General features: G+C 41.7%; 1 protein-coding gene across 4 annotated transcripts in view; it reads right to left on the minus strand.

The window, feature by feature from the left end:
* Positions 1-13,367, minus strand: part of LOC130124992 (homeobox-containing protein 1-like) — a 137,325-nt gene extending 123,958 nt beyond the window's left edge. For 2 of the 4 annotated variants that reach the window (XM_056294393.1, XM_056294391.1), the window contains exon 1: positions 13,169-13,268. In XM_056294393.1, the coding sequence (XP_056150368.1) occupies positions 13,169-13,195 (27 nt within the window). In that variant the 5' untranslated portion in view covers positions 13,196-13,268. The other 2 variants (XM_056294394.1, XM_056294395.1) reach the window with 2 other exon arrangements.
* Positions 13,368-18,464: the final 5,097 nt, after the last annotated feature.

An 18,464-nucleotide genomic window follows, 5' to 3' on the forward strand; every position in this document is an offset into this window, starting at 1 on the left:
TAAACAATACAGTGACTGCAGGTATCCCCTTATAAACAATACAGTGGCATAACGACCGAAAACTTCAATGTGAATAGTACACTTTGACATTGTAACTAGTTAATAGTCACGGCAATTTGCATATGAAACTGATTATTGTTTTTAGTCATTATACCACTGAATTGGTTATGGGGGGTGGGGAGATCAATGCAGTCAGTTAAGACTGAAGAGGTCACTTAGTTATGCCACTGTATTGTTTATAAGGGTGGGGATACCTGCAGTCAGTTAGACGTCAGTTAGATGAGTGATGAAACATTTCTCTCAATAAACCTTGTGTCCAGATGAACTGATTCACCTTTCTGTGACTTTAAGAGCTATATCAAAGGCTTTAGGTAAAAACCACTTAGTATGTTACACAAAAGCAGTTTGATGTGCACTAATGCTCACCTCTGAAATACCTTATTCTTGAACCCAAAGACAGCGTCATGTGTGTTAGTAATTTACTACTATCGCCATAGATACAACCTGGAGCTAAACACCCTGAAGACATTGGGGATAATGGTGAATTTCAAGAGATTTTTTTTATTTTGATTTTGAGATACTTTATTTAGATGCCAACCCCCCCCCCCCACACACACACACACATTGTGACTCCACAGTGGTAACTGGGGAGTCATTCCGTTTCTTTGGCACCACCATCGCTCATGATCTCAAGTGAGCTCCTCATCTATAAAAAGCACAGCAGAAGATGTAATTCCCTCATCTATAAAGCACAGCGGCGGTCCCCTCTCCTCTTCTTCAGTCTATAGCACCTGAACTCCTTACCTTTCTAACCCACCTCATCAACACCAGGCAGGATGCTTTCCATCTGCCTTCAAGACTGCTAAAGTCACCCCCATTCTCAAGAAACCATCACTTAACCCCTCTGACATCAAAAACTACAGACCGGTTTCTCTTCTACCCTTTCTATCCAAAACTCTCGAATGTGCTGTTTTTAACCAACTTTCTTTATACCGCCACCAGAACAGCCTCCTTGACCCCAACTAGGCTGAGTTCAAGGTGGGTCACTTAACAGAGATGGCCCTCCTTGCAGTAACAGAATCACTGCACACTTCAAGAGCAAACTCCAGAGGTGTAAAAACCCAGTCCAGAAAGTAAAAACCCTAACTGTGTCTTTACTCCACCCATGTACTAAACCATCAGATTGCACTGACTAGTTTCCCAAATCAGCTGGTTTAATACATGGATGGAATAAAGACACGGTTAGGGTTTTTACTTTCTGGACTGGGTTTTTACACCTCTGGCAAACTCTCTCTCCTCTGTCCTGATACTCCTGGACCTGTCAGCTGTGTTCGACACAGTGAACCACCAGATCCCCCTCTCTACCCTCGAGGGGCTGGGTGTCACAGGCTCTGCTCTCTCAATGTTTGCATCCTACCTGACGGGTCGCTCCTACCAAGTGACATGGAGGGGATCTGTATCGGAGCCTCGCAGACTGACTACAGGCGTTCCACAAGGTTCGGTTCTGGGTCCTCTCCTTTTCTCCCTGTACACGACATCCCTGGGTTCTGTTATTCGCTTGCATGACTTCTCTTACCATTGTTATGCCGATGACACCCAGCTGATCTTGCCCTTTCCTCCCTCTAACACACCTGTAGTGTAGCTGTCGCCTGTAGTGACAGCTGTTCGATTGAATCAGCCCCTCATCAATGTACAGGTCCAATATATTGCTACTATCCCTAATAACGCTCTCCATCTAAAAGCCTGCTCGTTGTCAAGTCGATATAGGAGACCCACCGTGATCAGCGTTACAAGTTGTACTATTTAAAGTTGTTACTATAGAAATGGCCTAGAGTTTGACTTAATGCCTGCCCCTGACTAGGCTTAAGATTTACACCCGGTCTTAGCGAGAAAAGGCTTAAGCTTAGATGGTGCAATTGGCACCATTAGGTCAGACTTAGAAACAGGTTACGACCACCTCAGCTTAAGACCAGGCATAAAACCCTGTTAATGCAACTGGCCCCAGCAGTTTATCCACCCTTCTTTTATCTCTAGTCTGTATTCGGGGCCAGCCTTTATTTATTCATGTCGACCATGCCCCCGGACATGATTGGTGACCTGGCTTTTAATTGAGTACCAGCTTTTATCTGAGGAAACACAGGTCACATATACATACATGTATTTTATATAATATATACACACACACACACACACACACACACACACACATATATATATATATATATATATATATATATGTGTGTGTGTGTGTGTGTATGTATGTATATATATATATATATATATATATACATACACACACACACACACACACACACACACACACACACACACACAGGTGCATCTCAAAACATCAGAATATTGTGGAAAATTTCATTATTTTCCGCAATTTAATTCAAAAAGTGAAACTTTCGTATATTCTAGATTCATTACATCCATCCATCCATCCATCCATTATATTAACCACTTATCCTGCTCTAAGGGTCGCGGGGATGCTGGAGCCTATTCCAGCAGTCATTGGGCAGCAGGCGGGGAGACACCCTGGACAGGCCACCAGGCCATCACAGGGCTCACGCTCACACACACACATTCATACCTAGCGACAATTTAGTATGGCCAATTCACCTGACTTACATGTCTTTGGACTGTAGGAGGAAATCGGAGCCCCCGGAGGAAACCCCCACAGACACGGGGAGAACATGCAAACTCCACACAGAGGACGACCCGGGATGACCCACCAAGGTTGGACTACCCCAGGGCTCGAACCCAGGACCTTCTTGCTGTGAGATGACCGCGCTAACCACTGCGCCACCGTGCCACCAAATTCATTACACATGAAGTGAAATATGTCAAGCCTTTTTTTGTTTTAATCTTGATGATTACGGCTTACAGCTCAGGTAAATCAAAAATCCAGTATATCAAAATATTAGAATATTACATAAGACCAATCAATAAAAGGATTTATAATACAGAAATGTCGACCTTCTGAAAAGTATGTTCATTTATGCACTCAATACTTGGTCGGGGCTCCTTTTGCATGAATTACTGCATCAGTGCTGCGTGGCATGGAGGCAATCATCCTGTGGCACTGCTGAGGTGTTAGCCCAGGTTGCTTTGATAGTGGCCTTCGGCTTGTCTCCATTGTTGGGTCTGGTGTCTCACCTTCCTCTTGACAATACCCCATAAACCACAGAAGGTCAATGCTGAAAGGGCTGGCTGTTCGCAGGGTGCTGTATCAAAGCATATCTGAGGAAAGTTGACTGGAAGGGGAACGTGTGGTAGGAAAAGGTGCACAAGCAACAAGGATGACCGCAGCCTTGAGAGGATTGTCAAGCAAGGCCGATTCAAGAACTTGGGGAGCTTCACAAGGAGTGAACCGAGGATGGAGTCAGTGTATCAAGAGCCACCACGCACAGACGTGCCCAGGAACTGGGCTACAAGTGTCACAATCCTAGTGTCAAGACACTCCTGAACCCGAGATAATGTCAGAAGCGTCTTACCTGGGCTAAGGAGAAAAAGAACTGAACCATTGGTCAGTGGTCCAAAGTCCTCTTTTCAGATGAAGGTACATGTTGCATTTCATTTGGAAATCAAGGTCCCAGAGTCTGGAGGAAGAGTGGAGAGGCACAGAATCCAAGCTGCTTGAAGTCCAAGTGTGAAGTTTCCAGTCAGTGATGATTTGGGGTGCCATGTCATCTGCTGGTGTTGGTCCACTGTGTGTCATCAAGCCCAGAGTCAATGCAGCCGTCTACCAGGAGATTTTAGAGCACGTCATGCTTCCGTCTGTTGACAAGCTTTATGGAGATGCTAATTTCATTTTCCAGCAGGACTTGGCACCTGCCCACAGTGCCAAAACTACTAGTTACTGGTTTAACTACCATGGTATTACTGTGCATGATTGGCCAGCCAACTCGCCTGACCTGAACCCCATAGAGAAATTATGGGGTATTGTCAAGAGGAAGATGAGAGACACCAGACTCAACAATGCAGACGAGCTGAAGATGCAGTAATTCGTGCAAAAGGAGCCCCGATCAAGTATTGAGTGCATGAATGAACATACTTTTCAGAAGGTCGACATTTCTGTATTATAAGTCCTTTTTTTGGTTGGTCTTTTTTTTTTGGTCTGATCTTTCCCTTTTTCTCCCAATTTAGTGGCCAGACGATCCCTATTTTAATTCAAACACCCACCCTCGTACTGCGTGCGTTCGCCAACTGCATCTCTCCGGCCGGCAGTCTCGAATTAGACGCCGCGCCACTTTCGTGATAAGGCGACTCCAGGCTGAACCACTGTTTTATTCCGACACACCCAGAGACGCATTCATGTGACGAACACAAGCCGACTCCGCCCCCCTCCCGAAGATAGCGTTGCCAATATCGCTGCTTCGTCGAGTCCGGCCATAGTCGGATCTGACGAGACCGGGGCGCGAACCCCAGTCCCCAGTGGGTAACTGCATCGACACAAAGCCGATGTTTAGCCCACTACACCACCGCGGACATTGGTTGGTCTTATTTTGAGAGAATGGATTTTTTGATTTTCATGAGCTGTAAACTGTAATCATTAAGATTAAAACAAAAATGCTTGAAATATTTCACTTTATGTGTAATGTATCTAGAATATACACTCACAGGCCACTTTATTAGGCACACCTGTCCAACTGCTCGTTAACGCAAATTTCTAATCAGCCAATCACATGGCAGCAACTCAATGCATTTAGGCATGTAGACATGGTCAAGACGATCTGCTGCAGTTCAAACCGAGCATCAGAATGGGGAAGAAAGGTGATTTGAGTGACTTTGAACGTGGCATGGTTGTTGGTGCCAGACGGGCTGGTCTGAGTATTTCAGAAACTGCTGATCTACTGGGATTTTCACGCACAACCATCTCTAGGGTTTACAGAGAATGGTCCGAAAAAGAGAAAATATCCAGTGAGCGGCAGTTCTGTGGGCGAAAATGCCTTGTTGATGCCAGAGGTCAGAGGAGAATGGCCAGACTGGTTCGAGCTGACGGAAAGGCAACAGTAACTCAAATAACCACACATTACAACCGAGGTATGCAGAAGAGCATCTCTGAACGCACAACACGTCGAACCTTGAGGCAGATGGGCTACAGCAGCAGAAGACCACACCGGGTGCCACTCCTGTCAGCTAAGAACAGGAAACTGAGGCTACAATTTGCACAGGCTCACCAAAATTGGACAATAGAAGATTGGAAAAACGTTGCCTGGTCTGATGAGTCTCGATTTCTGCTGCGACATTCGGATGGTAGGGTCAGAATTTGGCGTCAACAACATGAAAGCATGGATCCATCCTGCCTTGTATCAACGGTTCAGGTTGGTGGTGGTGGTGTAATGGTGTGGGGGATATTTTCTTGGCACACTTTGGGCCCCTTAGTACCAATTGAGCATCGTGTCAATGCCACAGCCTACCTGAGTATTGTTGCTGACCATGTCCATCCCTTTAAGACCACAGTGTTCCCATCTTCTGATGGCTACTTCCAGCAGGATAACGCGCCATGTCATAAAGCTTGAATCATCTCAGACTGGTTTCTTGAACATGACAATGAGTTCACTGTACTCAAATGGCCTCCACAGTCACCAGATCTCAATCCAATAGAGCACCTTTGGGATGTGGTGGACCGGGAGATTCGCATCATGGATGTGCAGCCGACAAATCTGCAGAAACTGCGTGATGCTATCATGTCAATATGGACCAAACTCTCTGAGGAATGTTTCCAGTACCTTGTTGAATCTATGCCACGAAGGATTAAGGCAGTTCTGAAGGCAAAAGGGGGTCCAACCCGGTACTAGCAAGGTGTACCTAATAAAGTGGCCAGTGAGTGTATGAAAGTTTCACTTTTTGAATTAAATTACGGAAAATAATGAACTTTTCCACAATATTCTAATTTTTTGAGATGCCCCTGTATATATATATATTTTTTAGCACTTTCCCTACCGTTGAGTGCTTCTTTTAACAAAGTTATATATATATATATATATATATATATATATATATATATATATATATATATATATATATATATATATATATATATATGTGTGTGTGTGTGTGTGTGTGTGTGTGTGTGTGTGTGTACAAGAAGCTATATATACACGTGTATCACACACTTTATTTTGTTTTATTTAAGACTACTTTTCTTGTATGCTTAATCGCACCAACAACACCACGTAAAATTCCTACTGCAGAAAATGCAGATGGAAATAAGTCTTTCTGATTCTGACATTTATCTCTCTCAAGTGCCCGTTAAAATTGAATAAACTAAATAATCAGTTTATGTACTGAAAGAAATAGAAACGGATGATCCGCTGTGGCGATCCCTAACTGGAGCAGCCGAAAGTAGTAGTAGAAACTAAATAATCACAATGAAAAAAACATTAACAAACCAGCCACAACTTATTACCTAGCACAACAATTGAACAATTACAATTGCTTCCATTTTTCTGCAAAACTAGCGACATGGAAGTAAAAGCACATGCTGAGTGGCTATACTGAAGCACCATCACCCTGATCATAAAACGTGGTAAATGTGCTGTAGCAGATTTCTGAACTCTTCTTAGAGATCATTAAAAGTGATGCTGCCAGCTCCACTCCTGGAAATGATTACCAATCTAGTTTAACTCACTCGTCAACTATTCACTTGGCTAACTATTCACTGGGGTTACAGCTGATAAATAATAGTAAAAAAAAATACAGAGAACAAGAGTAAAAAGTAAGCCTCTATAGGGAAATCAAGATGAGGTTTTACCTGACTTCAATGCTGGTGCCTAAAATATTGGTTACAAGAAATAATTAAGTTTTCTTTAAAACTTTAGTTTCTCTAAAATGCAGGTCTAATTTAAAAGCGATAGAAGTGGAGAGGATTCTCAACATCTGTGCAACGTGACACAAGAACCCATTAGTGGTGCTGTCTCTGGCAGATGAGCCAAAGATCATCCAGATCCCCGAGAGCTTTCTAAAATGGAAAAGTTAACAGACTCAACCAACACTTGCTCACATGACGAGGAACACAACTAGTCTAGCAGGAGAGGCCCTCAGATTTTGAGGTACCCCTACCCGAGTTAGAACAAAACACAACCATGTTTTTTCATATCCCATATGTGTCCCATTAATGAAATGGATGGTTGTGGAACTTTATTTTTGTGGGAAATAAGTTTTTTGGGCTATTCTTTAGACCTACCCTAATATCTGAAAAAGAGCAAAATTAGGCCAGTCCGGATAGGGGTGAGGTGACAAAAGAGCCCATAATTTCATAACGCTCACCCAAATTTGCATCAAATTTGCTGTGGTTTGACCCAAGTAACTGTCCAACAACACCAAGGAGTTAAAATGTAATTTTTCCAAAGAATACTAGAATATTGCCCTGCAAACATGACTTTAGTGTAGGCGGAAATTGTTAGTTTAGCAGGAGGGGCCCTCAGACTTTGATGTACTGTACCCCTACCCAAGTTAGGACAAAACACAACAATGTTTTCTTTTTATCTTCAGGGTCTCCCATTCAAGAAATGCACTGTTGCGGAACTTTATTTTTGTGGGAAATTAGTGAAATCAACTGAAGAAGTGCTGCACCCCATAGAGCCAATAAAGATCTTTCTGGGGGTGCAAGGGTTACAATGCGCAGTCTAGTTTTCCAAAGGAAGCTCTGATCCACCTATAGTTTTGTGTGAGAGTAGTCAGGTATCTTGTGCACATGGATTACCTGAATTTATGTTGATAATTTGTTTTAATTATGTACTGTTGACCTATAAACACAGTGATGAATAGGCGGAAAGCATAAGTAAATGATTTTTCATGGTGAATAACACAAAACCTTTTAATTTGAACAACATCAAAAGGTTTTGGAAGTCAATATCCTTCTCATTTACCATAAACTATCCCTTCCTGATAGATATATATTCATTGTTTAGTGTTAATTTGGGATATGCAATCAATATCACCCTCTAAAGTCAATAGGGTAATGAACAAAATACAGCACCACATTCCATTCACACTCTCAAACATGGATTGATTGCTCTTTGGTGTGCCTCCTTGTTTTTTCCCTTGTTTGTTAAATTCCAACTGCCATTTTTAAACTGACTCATCCAGAGGATTGTCAATGTTATTTGGCAGAAATAAAAAAAGAAAGAAGAAACCATCACCACCAGTCTAAATGACAGATCGGGTAACACAAATGTCTAATTCATGTATTATATTCTTAAATTGAGTATAACATTTTTTGTGTTGAAAGAATTATTATTATTTTAGCTAGCTTAGCCAGCTTACTATTCCTTTAGCTAGCTAGCATACCACTGCACAGGGCTAATGGCAGTTATGCACAAAGCTAACTCTTGACAGTGTGTGTGTGTGTGTGTGTGTGTGTGTGTGTGTGTGTGTGTGTGTGTGTGTGTGTGTGTGTGTACGTATACATGTACGTGTGTGTGTGTACGTGTCTGTGTGCCAAATATGTTAACTGTGTTTTCCATATTCACCAGCTGTGTCTGAGTCCAGCTGTGCACTTATGGAACCAACAGAGCCAGCACAGTCAACAAGCCAAACACTGGCACTAAATGAAAAGCTATGCCTGAAAATGGAGAAGCTCTGCGAGATGATTAAAAAAAATCCATATATTAAGAACCCCAAATTGGAAGGACTAAAAACAATATCGAAAATTGCCCAGGAACGAAATGACGAGGTTCACAAGAGACTCTCTCTCCACTCAAATGACCTACTCTCCTTCAAAGTGAAAGTGTCCTACCACAAGTCATGTAGAGCAAATTACTCCAGCACAACCAACCTTACTTAGAATGCAGCATTCAGAGCGTGAGGCTAACTTTGAACTTCATCTCAACTGCATGTCTGAAGCAATACCATGGTTCAGGGCTGCTGGCAAGATGAACTATGCAACGTGCATGCCAGTGTACATAGCTGAGATGAAAGCTCTCGAAAAAAGCCAACCAGAATCCTACAGATTCCTGAGAGAGGGAGGGTTTGTTGTGCGGCGCTCAGACAACAGAAACTTCAACTGTGTGGCCACTGATCAAGCACTTGAACAAACTATAAACAGAGAAGGAAAGAGTCAAGGAGTTATTGTCGGCTTCACCCTACAAAAAGGAGCTCTGAAAAGATGGCTCATCACAAGACATGTCACCAGTGAGTACCGCAATGCAACGATAGAGCTTTGCGATGGAGACACACATACAGGTACATCAAAATCGCATAAAGAGCATGGAGCGGCCCGCATGGACAGGGATAAGAGGGAAATAGCACAGATAATGGAGTTTGTACAAGACAGGCAGAACCCTTTTGATTTGGAGAAAATTCCCGATGAGCTAATCAACATTGCAAGTGGACAAGTAGCATCACAAAAAGTGACAAAAGATCTCTCAAGCTTTCTGGACTATGGAGAAAAGGTAAATACAGCCTTCATAGAGGAACGACTAAAGAGTGAAAAACCAACAAGTTTCTGGAACCCAGATAAAAGACACAAATTGGCAACATTCACTGATATGAAAACATGCATTGCAACCAGTAAATCTACGAAGCTTCAAATGGATTCAGATGTGCTCCTCAGGAGACTCCTGGCCGTATCAAAACAAAGAGACGTGTCATTGGAAAATGTAATGTCTCACGAGTTGGCTGCCGTTCCACCCTCTCTCTCTTCTATGATGATGAAGAGATGAGGAAAACCACAAAAGCTGACCTAGCAAAGAAACTGGAGTCTGTAGTGGAGGTGATGCAAGAGCTGCCTGAGATCACAGCAAAATCGGCCTATATCATTGATGGCATGGCTCTGCTCCGAAGTCTTCCTGATTCAGCTTTCCTGACTTTTAGTGACCTTGCTGAATGCATCCTCAAGAAGATCTTGTCTCTTCTAAAGAAGCAAGAGATAAAATGTGTCGTCATAGTCTTTGACAGATATGACAACCCACAGTCAATAAAGATCCTGGAGAGACAAAGGAGAGGAGCAACTGATGGGCCCACACATGTGATCACAGGTAACACAAATGTTCCGAACTACAGAAGGTACCTGAGGAGCAGTGGAAACAAGACGGCACTGTGTATCTTTGTGAGCAGTTACATCATCTCTACAGGCCCACGGAGGATCCAATCAGATGGCTCCATCATCCTGGCAGGTGGATTTGAGAAAGGAGAGGAGGTGAGGAGCATACGCAGAGCAGGAGTCAGCACTCTCACATCACTTTACAGTGATCAGGAGGAGGCCGATACGAGAATGGTCTTACATGCCATACATCTTGCCGATTCATATTCTTCCATCATTGTGAGGTGTGATGACACAGATGTAGAAGTACTGCTGGTGTATTATGCAAGTAAAGGCGTGTTTGGATGATCTCAAGTCTACATGCATGCAGGGCATGGAATGAGAGAGAGGTATGTCCCCATCAACACCATAGCAGACAAATTCGGAAAAGACATGTCCAGCTGTCCTCCAGCATGTCATGCGCTCACTGGCTGTGACACAACGAGCAGTTTGTATAGAATAGGCAAGACAACAGCATTCAACAAACTCACGACACATCTCAGTGAGCTGAAAGACATGGCTCATTTTGGACTCTCTGGATGCTTGGAGGAGTCTTTGCCAGTAGCAAGAGAGTATGTGCTTCTCCTGTATGGGAAAAAGAAAAAAGAAAATGGAAGAATGTGCACTAACCTGGATGAACTTCGCTACATCACTGCGTCGACAACAGATGCAGCCTCTGGAAATCTCCCACCAACAGAGGATGCATTCGAACAACATGTACAGAGAGCGATGTTCCAGACCGCAGTATGGTGCCACAGTCACCTCCCCAAACCTATCCTATGGAGTCCAATCGGCAGAGGATGGACTGTCAGTGATGGAGCCCTTAAACCCGTCCTCTTTAAGAAACTCCCGGCACCGACAGAGGTTAGAGACATTACACACTTATATTGCACTGATGTAAATTGTGGACAGACTGGAAAGTGCCAGTGCCTCTCTGTTGGCCTGCCCTGTATAGAGTTCTGTACTTGCTGTGCAGAATGTCAAAATGTATCCCCAGATGTGTCTGAAGAACCTGATATTTGACAATTCAATATCTAAAGCACGCTTCACCCAGTCATGAAACTCGGGTTTGTAACAAGGAGTCACAAAGAGACACACAGAGAGACAAGGGGAACAGCTGAACATAAGAAACTAACTCAACTGAACAATCATACACTAGATGGCGTGGGGAGAATACAAAGAACAAAACAATGAACCAAAAGGCTTCTAGTATCCAGGGGGGAGGAAATCGAATATACCGAACACCAATGAAGGAGCAAACTAACACAATGGGGAATACTGAACTAGGGGGGAGGACAAATGGACAACCAACAAACAAAGGGAAACAAACAAAGACTTGTCAATAAGACAAACCAGACTTACACATACAAGAAGACTGGAGCATTGCGGAACAAGGAACAGAAGCACAGAGGAAAGAGGGACTAAAATACTGGAGAAAGCTGGGGATCACAAAATGCATGGAGCAAAAAGGACCGGGCAAAGACACGGAAACATGGAAGCTTCAAAAGGAGAACAATCAAGGAGTGAGGGGAAGAGGCCCACCCGGGCACGAGGGGAGTGGACGTCAGCCTAGGACACTGAGAATATGAGCTAGGGGCCACCAGACTGAGGCACTGGGAGATACTTTAGGGGCCACATCAGGCTGGAGAAGTAGCATTTGCTCCACACTCATTCACACTCACACACACTCTCTCTCACTCACACACACACACACACACACACACTTTATTTTATCTGTTCTATTTTTGTATGGTATGTTCTTGTTCTTGGTTCTGATTTAAATGGATTATTTCAATAAAAGTTATTCTACCTACACCTTAGATCTTTATGTTTGTAATTTAGTTAAGCTTTATTGGGTTGCTCACATTCTGACTGTTTGGTGCAGCCTACAGCACCTGGCCTTTCCCTTTCCAAATATGAGCATTTTGTAATCATCTAATTTGTTTGGTTCCAGAGAAGGTATAGGTCTTAATTCACCTTGTTTGCAATAAAAAACAAAATATATACCCACACAACCATTTGGTTTTAGTTCAATAGCACAAGAGGCCAACCAGTAACAGTATATCCCATGGGAATCCATGTTTTCCCAGTGAATAAGAGAAAGGTTAAGGAGTGTTCTTGTCCTATCCACAAACAGGCCATTTCCGCCTAAGTTAAAGCTGTGTTTATATGAGCTTATATCAGTATTTATTCATGTATAAATAAAAAAATTTCTCTCTGGTTATGTTGGGCAGATACCTACTTCATACCACAGCAAATCTGAGGAAATTCTGAGTGAGCGTTATGAAATTATGGGCTTTTTTGTCACCTCACCCCTATCCAGACTGGACTAATTTGGCTCTTTTTCAGATATTAGGAAAGGTCTAAAGAATAGCCCAAAAAAACGTATTTCCCACAAAAATAAAGTTCCACAACCACCCATTTCATTAATGGGACACATATGGGATATGAAACAACACGGTTGTGTTTTGTTCTAACTCGGGTAGGGGTATCTCCAAAACTAAAGCCCTTTTTGAGGACTTGCTGCTAGCCTAAACAGTAATTCACAGAAATGTGTCAGGAGCTAACTTTCTCACGGCAAGTTACTTGAATCAACTGTAGTTTCTTTATGTCGCCACCCTCAGTCAGCTTTAAACACTGGTGTGCTTTCAGTACCGACAGTGTGGTGTGGGTTTATTGTCTGTTGGTGTTAAACGTTATACTGCTGCTGATGCACAGCAATCCCTGACTTAGAGCTAATGTTCTAGATGTGTGCAACAGCACAGTAAACTGCAAGCCTGCCTGCCTACCTCCACACTGCCGAAAGCAACGCTGACGCGTTTATCAAGACCCGGAGCGCCCTGCTCATCATCCACAACTGCTTTTAATCCTGTTCGCCTCAGTAGTTTGGCAACACCTCTGTGCATTACTGCTGATGGGGAACACAGCTAGTACCTTAACCATTACAGTACATTAACCAGTACATTATATAGTATTATATAGTGCATTAACCAGTAAGGCAGCGCTGTACGACTGTTTGCATGTTAACCTTGCCAACGCTGTACTTAGCTGGCGTTAGTCCCTGGCTCGCAAACATTTATTAGCTCATAACATCACAGACAGGGACTGGATTACTAGCTAGCAGGTTACAAGACCTACCTCGATTTCGCTTGGCCACCCAACCATGTAACTCTAGCAAAAACAATAACAAATTCGTTTTTTCATGCAGCCAACCACAAAAATCGACAACAATGTCTTGTCCGTACCTCTTGAAATGATATCCAATCATAGGTGAATCAGTTGCCCGTCTGCTTTGTCCGTCCGACAGGAGCCATATTGACAGCTAACGCCTTCGAACGGGTCTCGGGAAATGTAGTTCCCACGTGACAGAGGCCCATGTTAGACGGCCGCATGTTTTAAACAAGAAACTACATGTCCATACGTTAAACGCGGGAGTTGTCCCTCTTCGCGCTACATGTCACAAAGGCTGTGCATTTGTAATGATATGTATAAATGTATAGAGACTATATCGATAAGGAGATGACAATAACATGCAACAATGATTAATCAGTTTGATACCTAAACCAAGCAAAGATTGTCTATCAATAGAAAACTGGAGACCGATCACACTTCTCAATGTAGAATATAAATTATTTGCACTTGTGTTTGCTAGACGTCTAAAATGAAATCTTGAAAGAGATTATAAATCAAACAAAAACAAGATTCATGGCTAATCGTTAGATAAGTAACAATATAAGATTAGTTTTTATTTACTTGACTAATCATAGTATGTCTGGTCACAGGCGCTCATTGTATTTCTCGACTTTTATAAAGCGTTTGATACAGTGGAACATCAATTTAAATATAAGGTTTCAGATTTTTTTTAGGTTTGGTGAAAACTTTATTTCAGTAGGGAAAATGTTATACAAGGACAGCGATAGTAATTTAATGTTCTATCCCAAAAGATTTCCTGATAATAAATCAGTGTGTCGAGGCTGTTCAGTTTCTCCCTTTTATTTCTAATTGCGGCAGACTTGCCTTCGCTAAAGGTTTTGAACTGCCCCAATATAATGGTATTTCGATATTTCAAAAGGAAATTCGAATTACACAACTAGCAGATGAAAGTTTTATTTCTGAAAGATAAGCACCAAACTGAGCCAACTATACAACTGATTAACGTATTTTCGAAGGCTTCCATCTTAACATAGGAAAATGTGAAATCTTGAGCCTAATTAATACAGAGGATGAACGCATATGCAACATTCCGGTTAAAAAACTATTGTATCCGGTTGTTTTTATTGCCCGGCGCGGGATTCGATACCAGTGTACTGCACCACAAGGCGACATCACTAACCGCTCGGCTAAAAGCCCAGGCTCGTTAGATAGGGACTAACGTGTCTTATTAGTAGTTTACACTATTAAGTATCATGTAACTAAAGATATGTAAACAACTTAACTTTTTTCCTAGAATTAAAAAGACAAAAATAATGTGAATATTTGGCTCCAACGTGACCTGTCTATTTTTGGTAGAGTTCTCTATACCAAGGCTGAAGGTATTTCAAGACTTGTTTATCCTGCTCCATCAATGTTTGATCAACACTCAACAGCTAAGTAAATCAACAACATACTTACTAATTTTTTTGGAAAAATAGACACCACCACCTAAAAAGAAATACGCTCAGGGTCCAGAAAAGAAGGTGCATTTGAATTATTGAATTTTATTAATTTAAATAATACATTTAAAGTAAAATGGATTAAGGAATGTTTTAAAGCCCCTGATTTTGTTTGGTGTTTTATTATAAACAATAATTTTAGAAAATTAGATGGTGTTTCTTTTCTACTTACTTGTAATTTTAGCATTACTAAATTGCCTATAGCATTTTCTAAATTTTATCAACAGGTTCTCCTAGCTTGGAAATTACATTACAGAAATTTTCCCTCACATGGAATAACAGATATTACTGTTGGGGGGGGGGACTGTATCTTTAAGCAAAATTGGGTTGATAAATGTATATTTTATGTAAATAATCTCTTTGATGCCAACGGTTTATTGTTTAGTTATGAACGAGTCCTTCTATCTAAATCCATTTCTGTAACCAGCAAGTTTTAATTATGTAATGAAAGCTGTTCCTAATGGTCTATGCCATCTAATGAAAAGTCATCTTCAATTTCAAGAAGCCCTAAGGATAGAACACTCTTTTATGATAAATGGTATTGACATTAGGAATGTTAAATGCAATAATAAACATATACGTAATACATTAAATGCAAGAAGTATAATTACTCATAGAGAAAAAGCTTTTTGGGACAACTTTTTTATAGGTACTGATTGGCAGAGGGCATGGATATTACCATATAGATTCGGTATTACCTATCAGATTAAAGTAGTACACGTCAACATTTTACACAATATATATCCAACAAATCTATGTCTCTCCAAATTTTTAGATATTGAAAACAAATATTATTTTTGCAATGATGATCCAGAATCGTTAAAGCATTTATTCTACCATTGTATACACTCAGTTACTTTTTGGACCTGGATGAAAGATTATTTTATATATTGTGTATGTATTATGTAAACCTAATCACAATATCAAAATTTAAAGTAAAATTTCATTACACTTTTCTGAATATGATAAATGTGATATCCAATTCCACTCCATTCAATTCAATTCAATTCATCGTCATTAAAAAAATGTGTAGGCACATGTTAAAAATGAAATAAGGGCTGCAGCTTCACCAAACTGCAAGACAGACACAGAAAAACACAGTATAAACATTGAATGTATTGTATTTATTGTAAATTTTTTGATTCTTTATGGTAAATTTCACATACATAAATGCAAAATAACAAAAGTTACCCCCAATTATATTGGATTTTTATGTGAATTTAAAGAATATATTTGCCGTATTCATTGACACGGTATAATAAATGAGGCAGTTTACTCAAATTGTTTGTCTTTAATGAACTCCATCGGGGCATCCCCAGGACATCTCTGACCTCCAGTACTTCCATACGTCGTATGTCATATCCTGTCTATCAACTGTAACGTGATAGATTACAGGAATACTACATCTCCCTTCTTAAATGAAATGCCTTCATAACATACAACACATTTGGCATCAATCACATTTCTACTGCCCCAGTGAGTAAACCATGTTATGATATAAGTGCATTATTTTAAACGTGCAATTTTTTTAAAACACTAAATATTTCAAGGCAACAGTGAAAACATAACAATGCTATTTTTTTTAGCATATGATAAACAGAACACTCGAATGAGGTATACCTTTTAGGTAAGTAGGTAGGATAAAGAGGTAAGTATCATATTCAAATCTTGCATTCAGTATGGTCAGTGCAATTCAAAATATAACATAAGCATGATATGCATGTAATAGTAAACTTTAACTCTTGCATTTGGCATGTTCAGTGCATTTCAGAAAATGTAACGTTCAACATATTATTATTATTTGTTTTTTTTGAACAAATGTCCATGGGGCAGTGATCCGCCTACACCCTTTACATTTACAGGTCAAGGACCTTTCTTGGGTTAACTGCACGTCCAAACCTGGTAGTGTATGTGTATGAAGATGTAGTGTCCGGCGTTGACATCCCTTGTTCTGTACCATCATTTGGTTCTGGCTGTACTTCACAGCTTGTGTGTGTAGTGTTGCCCTTTGGCTGTAGCAGGTGATGACGATTGCGATGATAGGCTTGACCCTCATCAGTGTGGACGTTGTAGGATCTCTCTGTGTCTGCAGGCTCTGTCACAGTGGCAGGTTTCCAACATCCGTTTGGCTGTTGGATGTGGACTGTGTTACCACACCTTAGTGTTGACAGAGGTATTGCACTAAGGTCATAGTATTGCTTCTGTCTGTGCTGACACTGTACTCTCTTGGCATGCACAGCCTTTTGACAGACAACTTGTGGCTAGAGTTGTTTACCTGTGGTGGGAAGTACTGACCTCAGTCGTTGACTCATTAGCAGCTGGGCTGGTGACTTCAGGCCGTCGACTGGAGTGTTGCGGTACTCCAGCAAGCTGAGGTATGGATCCTTTCTTTCTGCTCTGGCTTTGTCCAGCATCATCTTGGCTGTCTGGATGGTTCTCTCTGCAAGGTTGTTACTCTGCATAGTGGGGGCTAGAAGTGATGTGGTTAAACTCCCATGCTTCTGCAAAGCTCTTGAAATCACGGGAGCTATAACAAGGACCATTATCACTGATAACTCTCTCAGGTATTCCTTGTCTAGCAAATATGGCCTTCATTTTGTGGATGACTACAGACGAAATAGTGTAATGTAGTCTTTCAATCTCAAAGTATCTACTGTAGTAATCTACAACTACTATGTAGTCTTGCCCTTCAGAAGTGAACAAGTCCGTACCTACAACCTGCCATGGCCTCTCAGGAATGGGATGTGAGATCATTGGTTCTTTCGTGTTTGAGCTGCATATGGGACATCTCTCCACTACATATTCTATCTGTGCATTCATGCCAGGCCAAAATAGAATGTCTCTAGCCCTTTGTTTACTCTTTTCTACTCCCATGTGTCCTGTGTATATGCGTCTTAGCATTTCTTCTCGTAGTGTGTGTGGAACGACGATTGTCTTACCTTTGAACAACACAACGTTGATTCCCGTGATCTCGTCCCTGTGATTCCAATATTCAGCAACACTGGGTGCACACTTCTTTCTTGATGAGCTTGCTGTCACTCACAGGTGGGTTACTCATGAGCATGTGTACTTGGGCATCCATGCCTTCACTCAGATTGGCCTCGTCGGTGACGATTGACTTCCTGGACAACATGTCTGCAACTGGAATGTCTTTTACGGGGCGGTGCATGATAGTGATGTCATATCTTTGCAGTTGCAGTATCACGTGTTGAAGTCTGACTGGTGCTGCTGCGAGGGGTTTCCTCAGTATCGATTCGAAAGGCTTGTGGTCAGACTCGATGACTACGTGGCAACCATACATGTATTGGTGAAAGTGCTTACACCCAAAGAGGACCGCGTAGAGCTCCTTCTCAATTTGATCGTAATTTTCTTTAGACTGATTTAGTGACTTTGAGGCATATGCAACTGGCCTACCTTCCTGTATGAGCACTGCTCCGAGGCCACTCTTGGATGCATCAACCTTGGTGCCAGTTCCTTTTCTGGATCAAAGTATGTGAGGACTGGACCTGGTTCTTGCACAATGAGAGCTTTCATGTTCTGGAACGCCTTGTCGTGTGTTGCACCCCATACAAACTCACTGCTTTCCTTCAGTAGTTTACGTAGTGGTGCATTCACCTCTGACAATCTGGGTGCAAATCTGGCCAGGTAGTTGGTCATCCCCAGTATTGTCTCAAGCTCTGCCTTGTTCTGAGGTCGCTCCATATCTCTGATGGCTTCCACCTTGCCTGGGTCTGATTTGATGCCTTCATGACTCAGCCTGTGCCCGAAGTATTTGACCTCTG

The sequence above is a fragment of the Lampris incognitus genome, chromosome 15 (assembly GCF_029633865.1).
Source record: "Lampris incognitus isolate fLamInc1 chromosome 15, fLamInc1.hap2, whole genome shotgun sequence".
Taxonomy (NCBI): domain Eukaryota; kingdom Metazoa; phylum Chordata; class Actinopteri; order Lampriformes; family Lampridae; genus Lampris; species Lampris incognitus.